Source organism: Lutra lutra, chromosome 3, assembly GCF_902655055.1.
Source record: "Lutra lutra chromosome 3, mLutLut1.2, whole genome shotgun sequence".
Taxonomy (NCBI): domain Eukaryota; kingdom Metazoa; phylum Chordata; class Mammalia; order Carnivora; family Mustelidae; genus Lutra; species Lutra lutra.
Genome location: NC_062280.1, coordinates 47,442,253 through 47,461,977, shown reverse-complemented (window position 1 = coordinate 47,461,977; position 19,725 = coordinate 47,442,253). Strand labels below are relative to the sequence as shown.

At 52.5% G+C, this 19,725-nt stretch overlaps 1 protein-coding gene across 7 annotated transcripts in view; it reads right to left on the bottom strand.

Moving 5' to 3' along the window:
• Positions 1–4,633: 4,633 nt before the first annotated feature.
• Positions 4,634–19,725, bottom strand: part of PPP1R7 (protein phosphatase 1 regulatory subunit 7) — a 29,316-nt gene continuing 14,224 nt past the window's right edge. For all 7 annotated transcript variants that reach the window (XM_047721620.1, XM_047721621.1, XM_047721623.1 and 4 more), the window contains 2 exons: positions 18,551–18,637; positions 4,634–4,946 (listed from right to left, as the gene is read on the bottom strand). In XM_047721620.1, the coding sequence (XP_047577576.1) occupies positions 4,770–4,946; positions 18,551–18,637 (264 nt within the window). In that variant the 3' untranslated portion in view covers positions 4,634–4,769. The remainder of the gene's footprint in view (positions 4,947–18,550; positions 18,638–19,725) is intronic.

The following is a 19,725-nucleotide window of genomic DNA, read 5'->3' as shown; positions in this document are numbered from 1 at the left end:
GCCTGGCTTGCACAGCCAGTTCTGCCATTTCCTGGGTGTGACCTCAGGGTCCATATGTGAAAGGGGGTGCCACCCTGCTCACTGCAGGGAGGGGTCCCAGCCACCAGGTCCTTCTTGGGTCTGGGCCTGTCTCCCAGGAGCCCACTCCGTCCTCCCCACAGCGCTGCTCTCTTGTGGCTCTCTTGTGCAAAACCCAGAGTCCCACCGTCGTCTTGGCTACATCTCTGTCCCCCACCCCCCTCCCAGGAGACCCTGCGCCATGGGTCCTGGGTTGTGGCCAGCCACAGCAGGCATTCCTGAGCTGGAGGGTCCACACTGGGCTCACTGTCTGGGATCCCTGAGCTGGGTTCCTGTGTACCAGCTGCCCTGGGGATGCCCCAGAGCCAGGAACTGGGGTGAGGCAGGTGAGGGAGGAGGGGTATCCGCTGTGGGGCCTCAGTCTGGCCCCACAGGGCCTCCGGAGGGGAAGGTGTGGCCCAGAGTTTTTCTAGCCAGACAACTTGATGTTCCGCTCTGGCCACACTTCTAGGGGCCCGGGAAGAGGTCAGCTTTCAGGGGTTCCCAGCACTCTGCTCGCGGTAGCCCCAGGGACGTCAGCCGGAGAAGAGCGGCAGGTTGGCCGCTGGGGGTCACCGCTCACCAAAGCTGGAGCCGTGGGGGGCCAGGCACACGCAGGACGCTAGAAACAGCACTCATTCCCGGGGTGGTGTTGAAATGCCTATTTTATATAATGTTTCATGTTTTGACATATTTTTCAAGTTGCATTACTCTTGCTGTTTTTAAAAATAAGGAGGAAAAAAAGCCAGCAAGTGACAATGGGCACAGGTGTGTTGTTGGGTCCCAGGTTTGGGGAAGAGCCCAGGCCCCGATCTGCTATACCAGCCTTTTTTTTTTTTAAAGATTTTATTTATTTATTTGACAGAGATCACAAGCAGGCAGAGAGGCAGGCAGAGAGAGAGGAGGAAGCAGTCTCCCCGCTGAGCAGAGAGCCCCATGTGGGGCTCGATCCCAGGACCCTGAGATCATGACCTGAGCCGAAGTCAGAGGCTTTAACCCACTGAGCCACCCAGGTGCCCCAACACCAGCCTTTTTTGACAGTAACTTCCTATATCCATTTGTGGAATATGGAATTACTTAGGAATACATTGGCGGAAGTGTGGAAAAGCCTTTTTTGACAGTAACTTCCTATATCCATTTGTGGAATATGGAATTACTTAGGAATACATTGGGAGAAGTGTGGAAAAGCCTCCAGCTGTAGTGACCGAACCGCTCTTCCTCACGTTCGTGGCCGCCAGGTCCAGGTTCCCGGCCCCATGTCAGTGGCATCGACCCTTGCTCTCAGGACAGCAGGTGCTGTGGGTTGAGCATGGGCCCCCGCCCACTCTGGCCACAAGGCAGCCTGGAAAGGGACAAGATCCCATGAATGGGGGAGGAACTAGCATGCCTCCTCCCCAGGGATGGGCACGTGGCTGGTTCAAACACGATCACTGGGCTGCATGGTGCTGGTAGAGACTGTCCGTGGGGGGCACTGCTGCTCCCTGGACACTGACCCGCCCTGCACCCAGTCTGATGGGTGCCCTTCGTGCCATCCCCCTCACTCAACCCCTGCCCTCAGGCCCCACCCTGCCCCCCAAGATCCTTCCCTGATTCCACCTCTTTCCCAAATATCCCCTAGGACAGAGCAAGCACCCTCCTCCAGGTGGCCACCTGGCCCATCCCCGGCCCACCTGCTGTCATCCTCGCTGCTGGCCTCTTGCCTCAATAGGTGTCTGTGTCCCCCCCCACCCCGGGGTATCTTCCCTGCTAGGAAAGCCTCCCTGTTCCTCCCCTGCAGCCGCTCGGCCCCACCACAGCTAGCTCCCGACACGGGATCTTCCTGCCAAGTGCCCCACATCCACCAGTTGGGGTTCCCGGGCCTCCTTTGTGGGTCCCCCTGCCTGGGGTGCTCTGAGGTTTCCCTCTTCCTGCTCTCTGCTCAACCTCCTCCTCTCTGAAGCCCCTCAGCCTCCTTCCCCAGCTGACTGGGGTCTGCCCCTCATCGGAGTCACCCCATCCCCTGCTGCCCCTGAGCTTGCCCACAGGCTCCGCTCTCTTCTGAAGGGCAAGTTACCTTCTAACTAAACAATTGTGTGGCTGTCCCAGGGCAGAGATTTTTAAAAATCTTTAAAAAGGGGGAGGGGCTTGTTTTGTTCTTTGATGTATCCCAAGTGCCTCACAGGACGCGGAGCGCCCCCTGCAGCCAGGCTGTCCCACACTTCATTCTTCATTCCGCCTCCTCTGCCTCTCCTCCCCCCGCCTCCCCCCAGCCCAGAGTCTTTTGCTTGGGGTTGTTTCAGGCCTCGGGAAGAGGGCTATTCCCTCCTGGCTGTTCTTGGTGGTCCCTCGAGCCCTCCTGTGTGTACCCCTGTGGAGCCCTCACAGCCCTCTCCCATGGACCCGTGGTCTCTGCGGCTGTGGCCTCCTCAGGGTTCCGAGTGGGCACCGTGGCTGCTTCCTGCCGAGGAGCATGTCCTGGGGAGCCCAGGGCTGGGTGAACTATTTGAGGCTCAGGGTGCCCCCAGGGTCCCTCCCAGAGCCCAGGGCCTGCCTGTGGCGCCCTCCTGGACACCTCGCGTGGGGAGGTTTCCACCCAGCTAATTTGGGGTAGGCGCACAGGGAGGGCCTATCACAGTGTGTGTTTCTCAGAGAGGGCGTAGGGGGCGGTGGGGGGTGGCTCAGCACTCTGGCCTCCCTGACATGGCTCCTCTTGCCTTAGGCTTGTTTCCACCAGGGTACTTGGACGAGGCCTTTGCTGGTTGTACCCACTGTGAGCATCTTTGTTTGCTGTCTGCTCTACTCAAGGCCTTCCCTGTGCGACGGGAATCCCACTGCCATGTAAACGAACCCACCAAGAGCAGGTCCCAGGGTCCTGCTTTGGGAAGCCCCCAGCCCCTCCTCTGAGGTTTCCGTTCACACTGGGGTTTGTGGCCCTCTGGACTTGGCTCTGCAGGGGATGTCCTGCCCACTGCCCCGCCTGGTGCCCGGCGCCCTGTGCCCCCCCTAACCCGGTCTGCAACCTTCGGGAGCCAGCAGGTAACTTCCTCTCTTGGCTCTTGTCCAAGGGTGTTCGAGGTTCAGTACATGCAGATGGCACATGACTGGGACAGTGCTGGGTTCAGGACACCCTGCCCCACCCCCTCCATCCCCAAAGTCTCCTGTGTCTTTGAACGCACAGATGCTCTGGGCAAGCGTCCCCGTCTCATCCCCACGAGGATGGGCCCGCTGAGGCCTTTCTCCTGCTGGCCTGTTTGCTCGAGGCTCTTTGGGTTTCTTTTCCTACTTTCGGGGAAACACCTGTTCCATTAGCAGCAACTGTCAGCATCTGGTGATCACCCCCTTTCCTTGCCTGTGCCATGGCGGGCACGCGCGAGCACAGTCCCTGCCGCCACCGGCCACACTCTGCCTCCCAAATTAAAAATCAATGATCTCATGGCTGACGTCCCTCCCGTGCCGGGGCCAGAACGCCATCCCAGCTCCGCAGAGGGCTCTGTGGGCCCTGCTCCTGCTGCGTGTGCCTCCGTGGCTCTGGAAGGTCTCGGCCTTGCGCTAGGGTGCAGGGCTTCTGGGAATAATGCTTTCAGCAAGGTCGGGCCAATTCTGAATCCTTGGGTCTCAATTTTCTTCTGCGACCTCAAGGCCATCATCCCAAGGCTCATTCTGGGAGGGTACCCTCCCACCCCGGGGCCAGATGTCTGCTTCCCGGAGGCAGGTGCTCCTGGCTTCAGGCCACATGGTTTGTGGCGGAGATAAGACTCGGGAACTGGACGTGAGCTTGAACTTCAAGCCAAATGCTGCCACATCTACAACTCCTGGCAGTGGTCACCTGGCCACCCGGGGCCCTCTGACCTGCTTAGGCTATTCATGAGGATGGTGGGGGCAGGGCTGTCCCCGGCGGGGTGGCGACTGCACCAGAGGAGGCAAAGGAGGCAAGGTGAGTGCTAGATTTCGTTTTGTTCGAATACATTTAAATTTGAATGGAAGCAGCCACACGTGGTGGTGGGCAGCCTGTACTGGAAGGCACCGCTCTAGAAGGGACCCATGGTGACCCCTCGATTCAGTCCTCCTTCTGCAGAAGAGAAACTGGAGACCCCAAGACAGGCTGAGGTCCTGCGGCATTGAATTCAGACCCCGGGTGACGGCCGAGGTGAGTCTTCTGAGAAACAAGCTGACACAAGGACGGGGTAGGACTGGGAAGCGACATTAGGAGCTGTCAAGTGGTAAGCTCTTCAGAGCTGGTCTGAAGCAGAGCCCTGACCTTGGAGAGCCTGTGGTCCGCAAGGGGCCTGGCGCACGGCCATGGATGTCAAGGGGCCCAGCGGATTGCAGCACACAGGACCCTGTGATCCTGTGCCCATGGTTTTGTTCTGAAATACGTATGATTAGAAAAACCCTGGCATCACCTGGTAAGACCAAACAGCTCTGGGCTGCCACGCCAGCCCCTGAGGGCCCCCACCCTGGCCAGCGCCCTCAAACCCACTGGCCTGCCCTTCTCAGGAAGAGGAAATAGATGTGGCGGGAGCGCCATGGGCATACCACCAGGTGGCGGTGTGCTGGCCACGGGCGTCCCGAAGCAGGGCGGCGTCACACGCGGCGGTTATCACTCAGTGCCTTTTTATTGCCATTGGGTTTGTGACTGCTGATAGAGTGCCGGCTTGAGGAGCAACAGGCGGATAAAAACCGTGGCTGGGCAGTTCTTGTGATGAGAGGGACCTGGCAGGAGCCAGGAGGACTCAGAACCTGACGAAGGTGGCATCGATCTGCCGCACAGAAGGCAGGGCCAGCATGATCTTGCGCCGGTACTGCGGGTCCTTCTGCAGGGGGTTCCGCTCCAGGTACACCGTCTCCAGGTTCCTGGCTGCTTTGAGCTCATCCAGGTCGCTCCAGCTCTCCAACAGATTGTCGTTCATCTGGGGGCACGCACACACATTAGGGAAGCCTCAAGGATGGAACAGCCCCAGCCTCCCGCCCCCACATCTGAGCAGGAGCCCAGCGATAGGGTCGGGCCCTCCCTACCCAGAAGCCAGCAAGGCGTCTTCCCTGGCTCCTGAGGGAGCCCTGTCACCTCTTCACCCCTTGGCCTCCCCATTTCCCCATGGGGAACGCTCTTGCTCCCGCCTGGAGCTGGGGCTGCGTCACCAGACGGACCAATCCAAGTTAAGATTGGCAGAGAAAAGACAGAGCAACACTGCTTCCAAGCCCCGCTCCATCTCTAGGCAAAGCGTTCAAACAGGTTTGACTCTACTTCCTACAAACCAGCTTGGGGCTGTTCCCAAGGCCTGACTCCATGCTCTGACCATAACCCAGCCAGCATGGCAGCGGCCACGGCAGCCAAATGGCCCATCCGTCCCATCAGTTGCCACTGGCCTGTCCCACTGGGATCCCCACTGCAGGCGTCTGAGAGGGAAATGCCCCGCTCCCGGCCTCCCGCTGCCCAGGTGATGTCCCCAGGATGCAAAGCTGGATGAAGGCTCAAAGCACGTTACAGTCCACCCTCCTGACCGCCAAGAGCTGGGAAGAATTCTCTGACTCTCAAACCACCGTCAAGACGAGGGCATGGCAGGCCCTTGGGTTCAGATGCCCGTCAGAGCGTGGGCCTCTGACGCTCAGTCCACACCTGTCCGTGGATGGTCATGGCTCCTCCTTGGGGGCAGGGCAGGGGGCTCCAAGAGGCGAGCCACCCTGGTTTCTACCAGTTCTCCAAGAATACAGCAGAGGGACAAGCGACAACAGATGGCAGAAGTGTCCCTGAAGGCAAGAGGCAGTCAGCACCTGGCTGAAGGGGGAGGCGAGGGCTTGGACAGGCACACAGCCAGCAACTGGCTCCCAGAGAAATCTAAGCCCTGACCTGTACTGTCTGCTGATCTCGGGGGAGCAGAGACCCCGCTGGGCTGATTTCATGCCAGCAGCCCCCGGCCCCTGACGACAGAGCTGGGAGGAGGCGCATGGTGGGCTCAGACGAGCCAGGGCAAGTTGGCTCCAGCCTGTCACGGCTCACGAGGGTTTTGGATGACAGGAACTTTAAATAAGGGCAAATGGAGAGCTTCTAGGAGTGTCCGCATCACGACCAAGGGGGTGTGCCACCAGCTTCGTGCCCTGCTGGCCTCTCCCCCCAGGTCCAATTGTGCCTGTTCTAGAACTCACACATGGAAGGATGGTGGCCCCAGGGTCCCCCATGCACAGAGGCAGAAAGCAGGAGCGCTCCTCCCAACTGACAGGGAGCAGACCTGTCCTCTGTGAACCTGTGGTGGCAGAGGCTACAGGGTGGTCCATTTCAGCTCCACTTACAGAGAAGTGGTGATGACAAGAGCTGCCCACACGTGCAATGAGAAGGAAGTGGAGCCATTCCAGGAACCCTCAGGCCCCTCGGGCAGGGACGCCAGAGAGGAGCTCAGGCACTCAACAGGCAGGACAAAGGATCCTTAAAAGACCTTCCCAATCTCAATGCTCTGAGGTCACCTTAGTCAGCCTGGAATTCTTTGAGGCTGCCTTGGGTCTGGCACATGGCAGCCTAGCATGTGGACAAATGGCGTGAGAAGCCTCTAGTACCAGGCTGTTCTGTGAGTCGGGGTTCGGCAGTCTATGACACGAGGTGGCGGTGAAGGTGGGCAGACTGTGGAGACTTTGTAGGACTCTGGCTTTCGCCCCGAGGTGCGATGGCAGCTCTTCGAGGGTTGTGGACTGTAAAAGGATCACATCAGGAAGCTGGGGTCATAGTGCCGGTCGGGGGGGATGGAGGCTGGGGCCATGGAGCTAGCAGCAGAGGGCAGAGAGGCTGGATTCTGGGTAGAAGGGAGAGGGAAAAGGTCAGCTTGTTTATGATGTGTAAGAGAAAAAGAGAAATAAAGGAAGGTTCCAAGAATTTTGGCCCAAAGAACTGGGAGGCTGGAGTCTATGGGTACTGACATTGAACTGAGCAGAGGAGAGCACAGGGAGGCTCCTGGGCTCCAGGCTGGACATGCTGCTTGGTCCGGGTGGCAGGTGGTCAGCCGACAATGCCCCGTGCTGAGCACACCGTCATGGCCGAGGCTCAGGAGCCCAGGGTAGAGCCCGGGCTGGGAATACAAGTGTGTGTGCTGGGGGCATATGAGGGGTATTGTTTAGACTGGAGAGGCTCACTGGGGAGAGGGAGGAGAGAAAAAGTCCAAGACTAAACCCCAGGCACTCTAGAGATTTGTGGGAGGAAACAAACTGAAAATGAGCAAAGAAGACTGACAAGTGACCAGGGTGACAGCAGAACCGAGAGAGTGAGATCTTGGAAGCCACACGAAGAACATGTTTCAGGAAGAACTGATACAACATGTCTGCTGAGGTCAGCAGCAGGTGAGCGGTGCAAGGGCCACTGAATCTGCTCTGTGGCTGCTGTGGGGAGCTCATCTTGGTGCGCCCAGGTGGCAGAGCTGCTGGGCCATGCTGGGGGCACCTGCCACTCCTAGGGGACGGGGAGCGCTGGCTGGACTGTGTCTGAGGGAGGGTGGTGAGGACATGGATGATGGAGCCAGGTGAGGAGGCCAGAGATAGTGGAGGGAGGCGGGGATCCTGGCCAAGGGCAGAGGGTGGGAGGTGTTGCAGCACATTCGTGGCTGGGGCGGGGCACTGCTGGCGGGGAGCCCCTGACTGAAGAGGAGGCAGCCTCAGAGAACCACCTAGTCTGCTGCGATGGGAGGCTGGATTGTGGGATCTCTTCAGCCAGGATGGCTGCCGAGGGCAGAGGAAACAGACCCGGAGAAGAGCAGCTGAGCTCGGACCCAAAGGCAGGAAGGCCCTTGGGGGAGTAAATATGATGGGCTCACCTGAGGGTGAGGGGGCAAGGGCAGCATGATGCCAGTTCCCCGGGGACCCTGCCACGTGGACACTGAAACAAGGATTATGTGTGGCAGGAGCTGTGCTGGAGCACAAGTGGGGTTCTGACATCAAGGGAAGGAGGGGCTGAGGCCACAGGGGCCATGCACTGGGTGGTCTTTAAGGAGGAGGAGGAGGAAGAATGGTCTGGAGCTGGTAACGAGAATAGGACTCCACACAGCCCACCTCCAGGCCCAGAAAGTAATCTGTACTAAACACTGAGGGTTTGGTTTCTCACCACTACTTTTTCTTAAGCACCGATCACATTTTCCTACTTGCATGTCTAGTGATTTTGGATCAAACACTAGACATTGTGGATAATACGCTACAGACTGGATTCTTCGAAGAGGGTTGATTTTTTGTTCTAACAAGCAGCTTAATGACTGGATGATCACCCTGAGGCTGCGTGGGCTTGGGGTCATACTTCGTTGGGGCCCCTCTAACTTGGTGGGGACCAGCCTTCAAACTCCACCTCCTCTGGAATGCAGCTTCAGACTTTATTAGGGTGGATTTGAAGTAGGTCTAATCTGAGCCTGTGGTCCTTAATGCTCAGGATGGGCCATTCTGGAACCTAGCTGGATGGATGCCAAGAGTGTTGGCAAGATCCCTCCACCTGGGCAGGGCTGAGCTGCCCTACACCCCCAGCAGCGCAGCTAGGTGAGCCTTGAGGGGGATGGCCTTGTGCCCAGATGGCTTAGCCCTCAGCCATGGACTGACAGGGGATCCCCACATGGACCTCTGGGGTGCCTTCTCTGCACAGCTGCCCCCTCTCCAGGGCCGTGTCTTGCCATAAACTTTGCTCTCTGCTTCTTCAGCTCAACTGAACTACCACACCGTCCTGGGGATGCAGCCTGCACATGGTCCACGAAGACAGAGCCAAACCATCTTTGTACTTGCCCAAGGCTGGAGGGCTGGTCTGTGACTAGTTCACAGCCATGGCCAGACGACTGTCTCTAACGACTTCCTGCGATGACACCTCCTTCCAGATCCACCTGTGTAAGTTACCCTACTTTCATAGAACTTCTTGTGGGCCTCATGTGTCACTGGCTTTGGGAAAGCTAGATTTCCAGAACCTGGGTCTTGGCCCTGGTGGAGGGACTGAAGCTGTGTCATGAGGGCTTGGACACCGAGAAGGCCCTCTCCTGTCAGCCTGAGCAGGCGCCTCCCCTGGAAAGGGACACGGATATAACTCTTTTAGGACAAATTCTTAAGTGTTATTCTACTATGCCTAAGCCTATACACTTGTACAACCTGAGCCGCCCACAAGGTCAAGTGCAAAGTGAGATGCCATGGCCGTGCCGGGGAGGCCAGTTAAGAGGAAGAGAGCACTGAATGGGAGAATCACTAAGTGGTGCCTGTATCGGCTGCACTTGGGCCTTAAAACATGCAGAAAGTAGATTCATTTCACAAAAGCAGCAGGACATTGTTTAGAAGAAATAAGTTCTTCTGTGGCACAGTCTGCTTCAAAACCTCTTCCTGCCATCATGGTGGCTGATTTTGGCATCCGCTCCGGGCCAGGTGGCCATGGAGTGCCCATGTCCCCTTTTGTTTCACTATCCAGCTCCTATCTGCCACACCACATGCTTCCGATCTCACACAGCAGCACTAACACCAGCCCGAACTTGTCTGCCGTGGGGGCTGTCTTTGTAAACTCCAGACCTCATCACTCAGGATGAGCCACAGCCTGGCCTCAGGACAGTTTTCTTCTAGATTCAGTGAGTGCAGAACTGGAAGTTTTATCGCCACTGGTGGGACACTGTAACAACGTCTTTGATACAGATGACTTTTAGAGAGTCTTATCCTTGTATTTTTCCAAAATGGAACACAAAACCATGCATTGTTTCCATACACACTCCAGGGTCTCCCGAGCCCCAGGAACGGGAGCAATGTTCATGGAGGGAAAACTGATCACCTTCATATTTCTAAGTTCTTCATGACGGGAATGTAAAGGAGCAGGGTTGGGGTGGGACCCTTCCCTTCCTAGAGTATCTCCCAGGAGATACAATTTTTAGACTCTTTTAATCTAGAACATTTTCCACCTTCTACTCACAATTTTCTGTTAAATGAAATTGACTTGTTTAAGAAACCCAGTTAACTGCCTTGTAGAATCTCACTCATTCTGGATTTATCCACCTGTTTTCTTACGGTGTCATCTAGCTTGTTCTTCTAGTCCCTGTATTTCCTGCAAATTTCAAGTTAGGTCTAAATGCTCGGTTAGAGTAGATTAGACATTTTTGGTAAATATGCTTTACAGATGAACCAAATTGGGAGACACTTAACATCAGGTTGTCCTACTATCAGGGGTGGTAAATTTGATCACATGGGTAAGTTGGGGAGCACACTTCCCTTCTGCAGTTAGCAAATTCTACGTGGGGTGACACATGGCAGACATCCAGCTCTCCAGTGACGAGTGTTGCCTGAATCCACTACTGGAATTATGCTATAGAACGTGTCCTGTTTGACGTTTTCCTAGTAGATTGCTGATGGTACTCAAGTCCCAAACTTCACGGGATGTATTTCTTTGCTTTATGATTTTTTTTTGGCTGGTATTTATACAGAAAACATACATTTGATTTCCCCCAAACTCAGTAATATCTTAAAAAAAAAAAAAGTAATATCTTAAAAAAAGTAATATCTTAAAAAAAAAAAGTAATATCTTAAAAAAAGTGGGAGAATTCTCAAGACACAGTTCATATAACACTGGTAGCACATCAAAATCACTTATTTGCTTGAGAATCTGTAGGCCGTTTCAACAAAGGGGATACATGCCTTGTGTGCTGCTGGTGTCAAAAGAGGTTTCTGTTACTTCCTGTAATGGTAGGGACTGAAGAGAGAGCCACAGAGAGCCTCCGTGAGAGAGGCCCACCTTTTCAAAACCCTGTCATGGAGGGGCAATCCTGCTGCTTTTGCTGTGGTGTGTCTGTCAGTGAGGCCCACACACACTCACAGGCAGGGGTCCTGTTGTCGATCGCCTCCTGTGGCTTTTACTGAGATTTTTTCTCCCTGTTATGAGTCATGTTCTCCTGCTTCTTTGCACACTGAATACTGTGGAGATGACAGAGTCTGAGTTTTGTCGGCCTCCTTTAGAAAGCGGTGTTCCAGGGGTGCACAGGTGGCTTGGCTGGTTAAGCAACTGCCTTCAGCTCAGGTCATGATCCTGGAGTCCTGGGATCGAGTCCCACATCAGGCTCTTTGCTCGGCAGGGAGTCTGCTTCTCTCTTTAATCTCTCCCCTCTCATGCTCTCTCTCTCTCTCTCTCTCTCTCACTTTCAAATAAAATAAATACAATCCTAAAAATCAGTGTTCTGGCAGAGCCTCTTGGTCCCGTGGAGGCTTGGTCACAGGCCCCAGCAGAGTGCGTGACCCACCTCTGACGCAGGGCTGTGTGGAGTGTTGACGGAGCTTCTGGCATGTTTGGCATTGTTCCTCCACTCTGGCAGGTTGGAACGCGGTTGCTTTCATGTGCTGCGTGGCATCTGGAACCTTCACCTGCCTCTAGTCTGCACAGCTGTCTGCTGCGGGCACACACACGCAGCTGAGCTGTCGGCTAAGAAAGCCCCGGGCCGATCACTGGGGCCTTGTTCCTGTGCAGCAGTCTCCCAGCTGTGCACCTGCCTGTGTGTTCTCACGGGCCCCTGGGAACCCCAGCTCCGATGGCTGCCTCCCTTGTCCAGGGAAACAGCCGCTGCGTCTGTGCCCAATTGTCCGTGGAACGTGCCCTCAGCTGAGGCTCAGGGTGTGACCATGGTGCTCGTCCCGAGCCCACAGCCTGCAGACATCGACCACCTATGTCTGGCCGTGTCTATAGCTGTTTATGCTGAGCTGACAGGCGGAGGGCCCTACCCCCATGCCTAAAACTGCCTCCAAATCCAAATTCAACATGACAGGTTACACTTGCTTGTATTTGTATTTATTTTCTTGTATATGAAGTGTTAGGAAGGATTTGACTCACGTTAGTACATTTATTTATCCTAGAACATATTTAAAATAGTCTGAAAACGACAATACCAATGTTGGCACTAGTGAGTGGTGTTCAAGCTCTTCTTGGAGTTATTTCACACACACCATAGTCAGAGCTCTGGTTCCAACGTCACTTAAATAATTCTTTCCTTTGTGTGGTTGTTGTACTAATTTGAAATATTGTTAGTCATTTGTTTCAAGTCATTTGGAATTGTAAATTAAAAACATTTAGAAAAATGTGCAAAGCATTCTAAAAAACCGAAATGCGCAAACAGATGTCCTCAGAGAAGTTGCAGTGGGTTGCTCGCCCTCCACCGGCCCCTCTGGCCCCACAGGTGACCATTCACGCAGGTTAACGTTTCGGGTGTTTGCCTTCACATTCCATCTATGTGCCCACATTATCACTTATTTAGGGCAGCACGCCACGTGTCTGGGGCCTGTCCACGCTGACCTCTGGGAGCCGTGATGATCTGGTGAGGGCAAGGCTATCAAGGCAGCTCCCAACTCCACTGCTGTCTCGTGCTCGGCTTCACACACCTCCCTGCCCGTGACCTTTGCCTCTCCCCCCAGAGGTCATCAATTTATGCTGATTCACCACTGGCATTTCCCTTACTCATTCCCTTCTTTCCGAGGGCACTTAGGGCCAGGTCTGCTCATGTGGCCACAGTAGCCAGGGAGGCAGTGTGGAGGGTCCCAGGCCTCTGCCAGCCTTTGCAGTCCTGCTGGCATGAAGCACACTTCAGCAGCCGCCCCTGAAATACACCTGTTTCTCCTTTTCCTCCCGGCAGAAGAATGCTCATTGGTGAGATGTAGGAAATACAGTATTAAAAAAAATAAGAATCACACCTAGTTGAGACTTCCCACACGAGGAAGAGCACTGTCGATCTGCTCTTTCTTCTGCCTGTTCTGGAGGCCATCAACTGCAGCGAAAAGGGGCTGGCCTAAGTTGTCCCTCTCATTCTCTTAGAATACACTTTTCTACACATTTGTTTTTCAGTTATGAAAGAAATACATGTTTGTTATGGGAGACGTGGAGAAACCAAAGAGTATAAAGAGAAACTAAAAACCAGCTACACGTTTACAATCCAGAGACAAGGGCTTCTCATATCTGCATCCACACTTCTGGTCCTTTCTCTGTGCATGTGTCCACAGGCAGAGTTTAATAACACATGGATCTCCCCCAAAATACTCTGCACATTCCTTTTTCATCAACATTATATCATGAGCATTTTTCTGTAGTTAAATCTCTTTCGCAAACGTCATTTGAAGGCCTTGCTTCATAGCAGCATATTTCATCACAGGAATATACCATAATTTATTATTCCCTGCGGTGGAAAAACTGAATAATATAAACCTAAAGTTTCAGAAGAAAATCTGGGCAACTGCTTTTATAAACTGGACACTAAACACTAAAAGCAAGGAAAAGACAGATTTGTCTTTCTTTTTTGTAATCTTATCTTTTTCTTTTTTATAATGAACACATAGACTTTCTCATTAGAAAATACAAAGCTATTGCCAATGTAGAACAAGGAATCCTGACATTTATGTGTTTTTGTAAATAAATCTTCGACTTTCTCCTCATTTTGCTGGGGTCTCGGGGCTCCGAAGCCCCCACAGAACCCGTGCGGTGCCGAGAGTCCTGCCAGCATCCCCGGGGCACTGGCCGCAGCACAGACCACTACCCACCTGACAGCCCAAACATCACAGCTCATAGTCTTCGTGTATTTTAAAAATTGATGAAATAGAAAATGTTTTATGTATTTACAAGCAGCTGTTACTTCTTACTCTGTGACTTGCTTGTTTATGCTCTACCCCATTTTTTAAAAAAAGGATTTTATTTCTATATATTTTAGAGAGAGCGGGAGTAAGCAAGCAAGCACAACCGGGGGGAAGGACAGGGAATGGGAGAGGCAGGGAGAGAATCCCAAACAGGCTCCGTGCTGAGCGTGGAGCCCAATGTGGGGCTTCATCTTACGGCTCATGAGATCATGACCTGAGCTGAAGTCATGAGTTGGATGCTTAACTGACGGAGCCACCCAGGTGCCCCTTTACCCTCCTCTTCTAGTGGCACCTCCGTATGAGCTGTGTTCAATACATGAATATTAAAGCCTTTAGCGCACATATTTGCACAAGCATGTTTTCCAATGTTACTTACAGATGGTCTCTGCCCAACTAACCAACTTCCCCTCCTAAGTTCCTTCCTCTCATCCAGCCAGCTGTGTGCCAGGCACTGCTCTAAGGGCCACTGAAGTGAAGAGTGAGCAACACATTCCTCTGCCTCATGGAGCTCACACACTGCAGTGGGTGAGTGAGACAGGAAAATGATATTAAAAAAAGAAATAGGACTCCAAGTGATAGAATAAACAGAGCTGGATTTGCCTTTTTGTCATAAGCCAAAAGGACAAAGAACAAGAAACCACATTTTGCATACGTTGGACAACAGGCAAGACAGGACGGCGACTCCTGAGAGCAGGAAAACAAGGGAGGTGACCTCTCTCCTCCGTGGCCTTCTGCCTGGAGTCCTCTGCAAACCACGGGGGGGCCCAAGCACAGCCTGGTGGCCTTCTGCGTGGAGGCAGGGAATGCAGTTTGGGGAGGCAGAGGTAGCTGGAATTCCTGGAGAGGAGTGAGCTCCGCAGGGAAAAAGCTCCAGAAGAGCACCTGGTGTCCCCTGGAATCTCGGACTGAAAACGGGAGTGTGGATCGGCCCCAGAGCAGCCGCCAGAAGCCATGAGCTGGGCAAGGCCCGAGCTCATGCCGGGAAAGGATGTGTTTGTGCTTCCACCAACCACAGGCAGAGACCTCACTAAATGCCTGGGCATTTGCTAGATACCCAAGGGTCACAGGCTAGAAACAGAGCAGAGAAACCTTAGAGGACAGGCTTCTTAGACTCACACTAATAAAGATGAAAACAAGTCTTGAAAGGACCATGGGATGACTCAACTATCTGCTAGATATAAAGTCCAATATGCTTTAAAGGAAAACAACAAAAATCCAGAGAGTCAATAACTGAACATCTCTCTTTTTTCAAAAAGAATTTTATTTTTGCATAATCTCTACGTTTAACGTGGGGCTTGAACTTGCAACCCTAAGAGTGGCATGCTCTACTGACTGAGCCAGCCAGGTGCCCCAGTAACTTACCATCCTAATGGCCAGCATCCAATACAAAAATTATTAGCCATTTGAAAAATGAAGGCTTTAAGGGAAACACACATAAGAGGAGAAACAGAAGCTACAAAAAGACAACCAAATTTTCTTCAGAGTTGAAAAATATAACATCTGAGATAAAAAGTTGAGTACATGAGGTTACAGCACATGAATGTTATGGAAGAGAAGATCATGACGTCGCAGACACAGGAGCAGAAGTCATACAAATGAGAGCACACAACATAAAAGCCAGAGGCCCAGCTGCCAAGTGCTCAACGACATACATGTCACTGGGGGTTTTAGGAAGAAGCTGGGGGAAGGAGGCAGAAAAACTGTTTGAGGAAATTATTTTCAAAAGTTTTCTGCATTTGACTTTGAAAACTATACACCCATAGATCCAAAAAGCTCAATAACACATGACAAGCAAGTGGCAAGAAAGAAAAGTGATAAAAAGAACATAAAATAGCAGCTAGAGGGAGGAAGACGTATCGCACATGAGGGAACAAGGACAAGAACAATGAACCACTTCCCATCAGAAACAGTGAGAACCGGGGCCCAATAGGGTAAGTTCTCAGTGTTGTAAGACAGCCTCCCACCAAGCTGCCCCACCAGGACTGCGCACCGGTAACTCTACCTTTCAAGAATTAAAGCAAAGCAGAGACTTTTCCAGATCAATCAAAGTGGAAATAATTGGTATACAGCATGCTGCCCAATAAAAAATGTTAAAATTCTTCAGATGGAAGGTAAACGCCACAGTGAGAACTATACAAAAGACTAAAAAATGCCAAAAATGGTAAAACGAGTCAGTTTTCTTGTTATTAAATTTCCTTTGGGGCAGCTGGGTGGCTCAGTCTGTTAAGCATATGACTCTTGATTTTGGCTCATGTCATGATCTCAGGGTCATGAGATCGAGCCCCATGTTGGGCTCTGCACTCAGTGTAGAGCCTGCCTGGGATTTTCTCTCTCCCTCTGCCCTTCCCCACCCACCTGGGTGCTCTCTCTTAAAAAAAAAAAATAAAATAAAATTAAATTTCCTTAAAAGATAACTGATACAGTGACCTATCATGGGGTTTATAGCCTATTAAAAGTAAAACATAAGACAATGTTAGTTGTTGGAAAGGAAAGGAAGCGTGTTCCTTCTTCCGTTATTTGTGATGTGGTGTAATATTACTTGAAGGCAGACTGTGATAAATTAAAAATACACTTTGTGATTCCTAAAACAGTCACTAAAAACAAAACACATAGATAAAAGCAAATATGCCAAGAGTGGAAATAAAATGGACTATCCCCAAAATAACACCATTTTTCCCAATCCAAAAGAAGGTAGGAAAAGAGAGAAAAAGAAACAAATAAAACACAAACAGCAAGATGGCCGACTTAAACCCACATGGCACAGGATGCAAGTAAATGCAATTATATTAAATATAAGTAGGATAAACACCTCGCTTGAAAGGCAGAGATGGGGGATGCCTGGGTGGCTCAGTCGGTTAAGCGGCTGCCTTCGGGTCAGGTCATGATCCCAGGATCCTGGGATCGAGTCCTGCATCGGGCTCCTTGCTCAGCAGGGAGCCTGCTTCTCCTCTGCCTCGGCCTGCCACTCTGCCTTGCTTTCTCTGACAAATAAATAAATAAAACCTTAAAAAAAAAAAAAGGTTAAAAAAAAAAAGAAACAAAGGCAGAGATGGGTCAGACTGGGTCAAAAAACAAAACCCTTGTGTGGTCTATAAGAGATACATTTTACTTATTATGAAGACACAGGTTGAGTAAATGGATGAAGAAAGATAGCCATGGAAACAGTAATCAGGAGAAAGACAAAATGGCCAGATTAACACAGAGTAGACCTCAGGACAAGAACAGAGGGTGGTGAGGAAAAGGGACATTCCATATGATGAAAAGACAATGTTTCAAAAAGACACTATAATCCTACATGTCTGTGCAACTAATAAAAACCTTCAAAATACAAGAAGCAAAAGCTGACGGCGCTGACAGGAGAAAGCAAATCCACAGTCATGACTGGGATATTCCAACATCCTTCTGTTGGTAATTGGCAGAACAAATAGAACTTCAAGAAACACAGAATTTGGGTGATTAAAAATTTATGAGGACTGGCTTCCCACATCTCTTTTAGAGACTGGTTACGAACTAGGCACCCCCACATGTGGTATGAGCATGGCAGGGCTAGGGAGCTCCCGGTCTGCGGGCTCCCCTCTGGAACGCACAATCCTGCCTGCTTCACAGGGCTCCTGGGATCAGGAGACCAGAGGAGAGAGCATTCAGACACGGTCAAGTGTTGTAAGCTCGGCCTCACTTAACTGTCTCCATCTGGGGTCTAAGCAGCAGATGTCCTGGGTGTCACAGGGGTGGGGACTATCTAGCTTTGAGCAACTGCCAGCCTGCCTGCCTCCCTGATGGTGGGGTGCCCCGCCAGCCCCTACCTGTGGTCTCAGTGCCCCAGGTCCCACGCTCTTGTCCCTTGGCAGGTCACGTAGAAGGGACCACATGTTTTAGAAACACGGCTTCAGGATCATCTGGAGTCCCTGTCACCCAGGCCCTCTGCCATAGGGCTCCTCATTTGACCTTGGGTTTCTCTGTATGGTTCCCTGGCCTCTCCAGAGCCAAATCCCTTTGCTCTGATTCAAGCAGCCTATCCCCAGCTATGCCTTCCTGTAGGGGTAGGCTGCACACTAGACCCACTGGGCTCATGGTGGCTGGCTAGTGTCCCCAGCCTGTGACCCTTTTCTTTCCTACCTCTAATTCTGGGTCTGGTGTCCCCAGATTTGCTCTGGCATCACAACCTGACACTACCTAAGACCCAGTGTTATTAACAAGGGGCTGGGGACATTCTCACAGCAGGGTACCTATGTTCAAGGCACACCCAGATGATCTTTTAAGATGAGGAAAGAAAACCACACAGGCTGTGAGCAGGGTCAGCAGCGTGGCTGGATGAGGAAGGACTGTGCCTGAGACTCAGAACAAATCCTGGTTGGACTGAGTACATCCAGGACAACACTCAGCTCATAGCATCACAGGGTCAGAAGTGAGCACGGACCCCAGCAGGGCCACTAGCCTGGGGACAGGCAGTACAGACGCCCATGGGCTCTCATGCAGAGGGCCTCGTCTCAGGGATCATTTGGCAATGCATGCAGAGGAGTCCAGAAGTTAAGACTTCCTACATCCTGTTTCTCTCCCTACTGCTTCTTACTCGCTCTGCGACTTGACTCCTCAAACAACATATGAGAGAAGACTCAGCAAAGTCCAGGAAGATGGGCTGCACAAGCCCACCGCCTTCTCCTTCTGGGGGGCATGTCTGCATTGAATGCACGAGCTCCTGGGCCGGGTTTAGCAATTCCAGGGTCTCTCCATCTGGAGTAATGTGGGGCTGGTGACTCTGCTCCCGGGTGACGCCGACCCACAGACAAAGCCCACACCAAACTTGGGAGACAGTGCCAACCCACCTCACCCTCTTGGGGGCTCTGGGGCTGAGGCTCCTGCCCTCACTCACAGCACACTGCTCCGAGGTACCATTTCAGCAGAAGCAACATCAACCCAGCATGTATCCACTTACCCAGAACTCCTGCAGCTCTGTTAGATGGCTGACGTTTTCAATTTTTTTGATTCTATTTGATGCAATGTCCAACATCGTGAGTTTGTTCTAAAATAAGGAGATAAGATTTTTCCTGGATTATCTCAGTTCAACAATGGTTGTGTGACCGCGCACATGGCGTCGGGGGCCCAGCTTAGAGCTGCAGGGTGAGCTGCCTTCTCCACCCTCACGGCACAGGAGTGTCCTAACAGGATGGAGATGCAGGCCACCCATTTTGCTCCCACACGGAACCCTCACAGACACTGTGCAGAGCACTCATCAATCACTCCTGGTACCTGATGCTCCCAGCCCCAGACTCCCAGACCCCTGCATGCCAGGGTCCCCATCCTGGCGAGACGCATGGTCCTGGAAGAGCACAGTAACACCTTCCTGGAAGCAGGGCAGGCCTGGGGCAGGGTGGGGGGTGAGGGGGCTCTGTTGCATGGGGGCATCTGGGTGGGCTCTGAAGAAGCGGTGACACTTGTAGCCACATCTACTCAGTCTATCTTGAGGACATGTACAATACCACAAAAATAATAATCAGGGGCACCTGGGTGGCTCAGTGGGTTAAAGCCTCTGCCTTCGGCTCAGGTCATGATCCCAGGGTCCTGGGATCGAGCCCCACGTCGGTCTCTCTGCTCAGCAGGGAGCCTGCTTCCCTTCCTCTCTCTGCCTGCCCCTCTGCCTACTTGTGATCTCTGTCAAATAAATAAAATCTTTATAAAAAAAGTAATCCTCAGGGGCGCCTAGGCGCCTAAGGGTCTAGGAGTCTGGGGCTCAGTGGGTTAAGCCGCTGCCTTCGGCTCAGGTCATGATCTCAGGGTCCTGGGATTGAGTCCCGCATCGGGCTCTCTGCTCAGCGGGGAGCCTGCTTGCCCCTCTCTCTCTGCCTGCCTCTCTGCCTACTTGTGATCTGTCAGATAAATAAAATATTAAAAAAAAAAAAAAGTAATCCTCAGAATAGTATTTTTGTCTTCACTTAGAGATGAGGAGCCTGGGGCTCACTGGGGGAGGAAACTGCCCAGGTAAGAGCCAAGGTGGGAGAGAGGGCACTAGTGGCCCCAGCCTGTTCTCCCAGAGGACGCCCTTCTTCTGGGAAGAGGCCACCAGGAGGAAGGGGCAAGGAGGAAGGCCCGGGTGTGGAGAGAGCGCGGGTA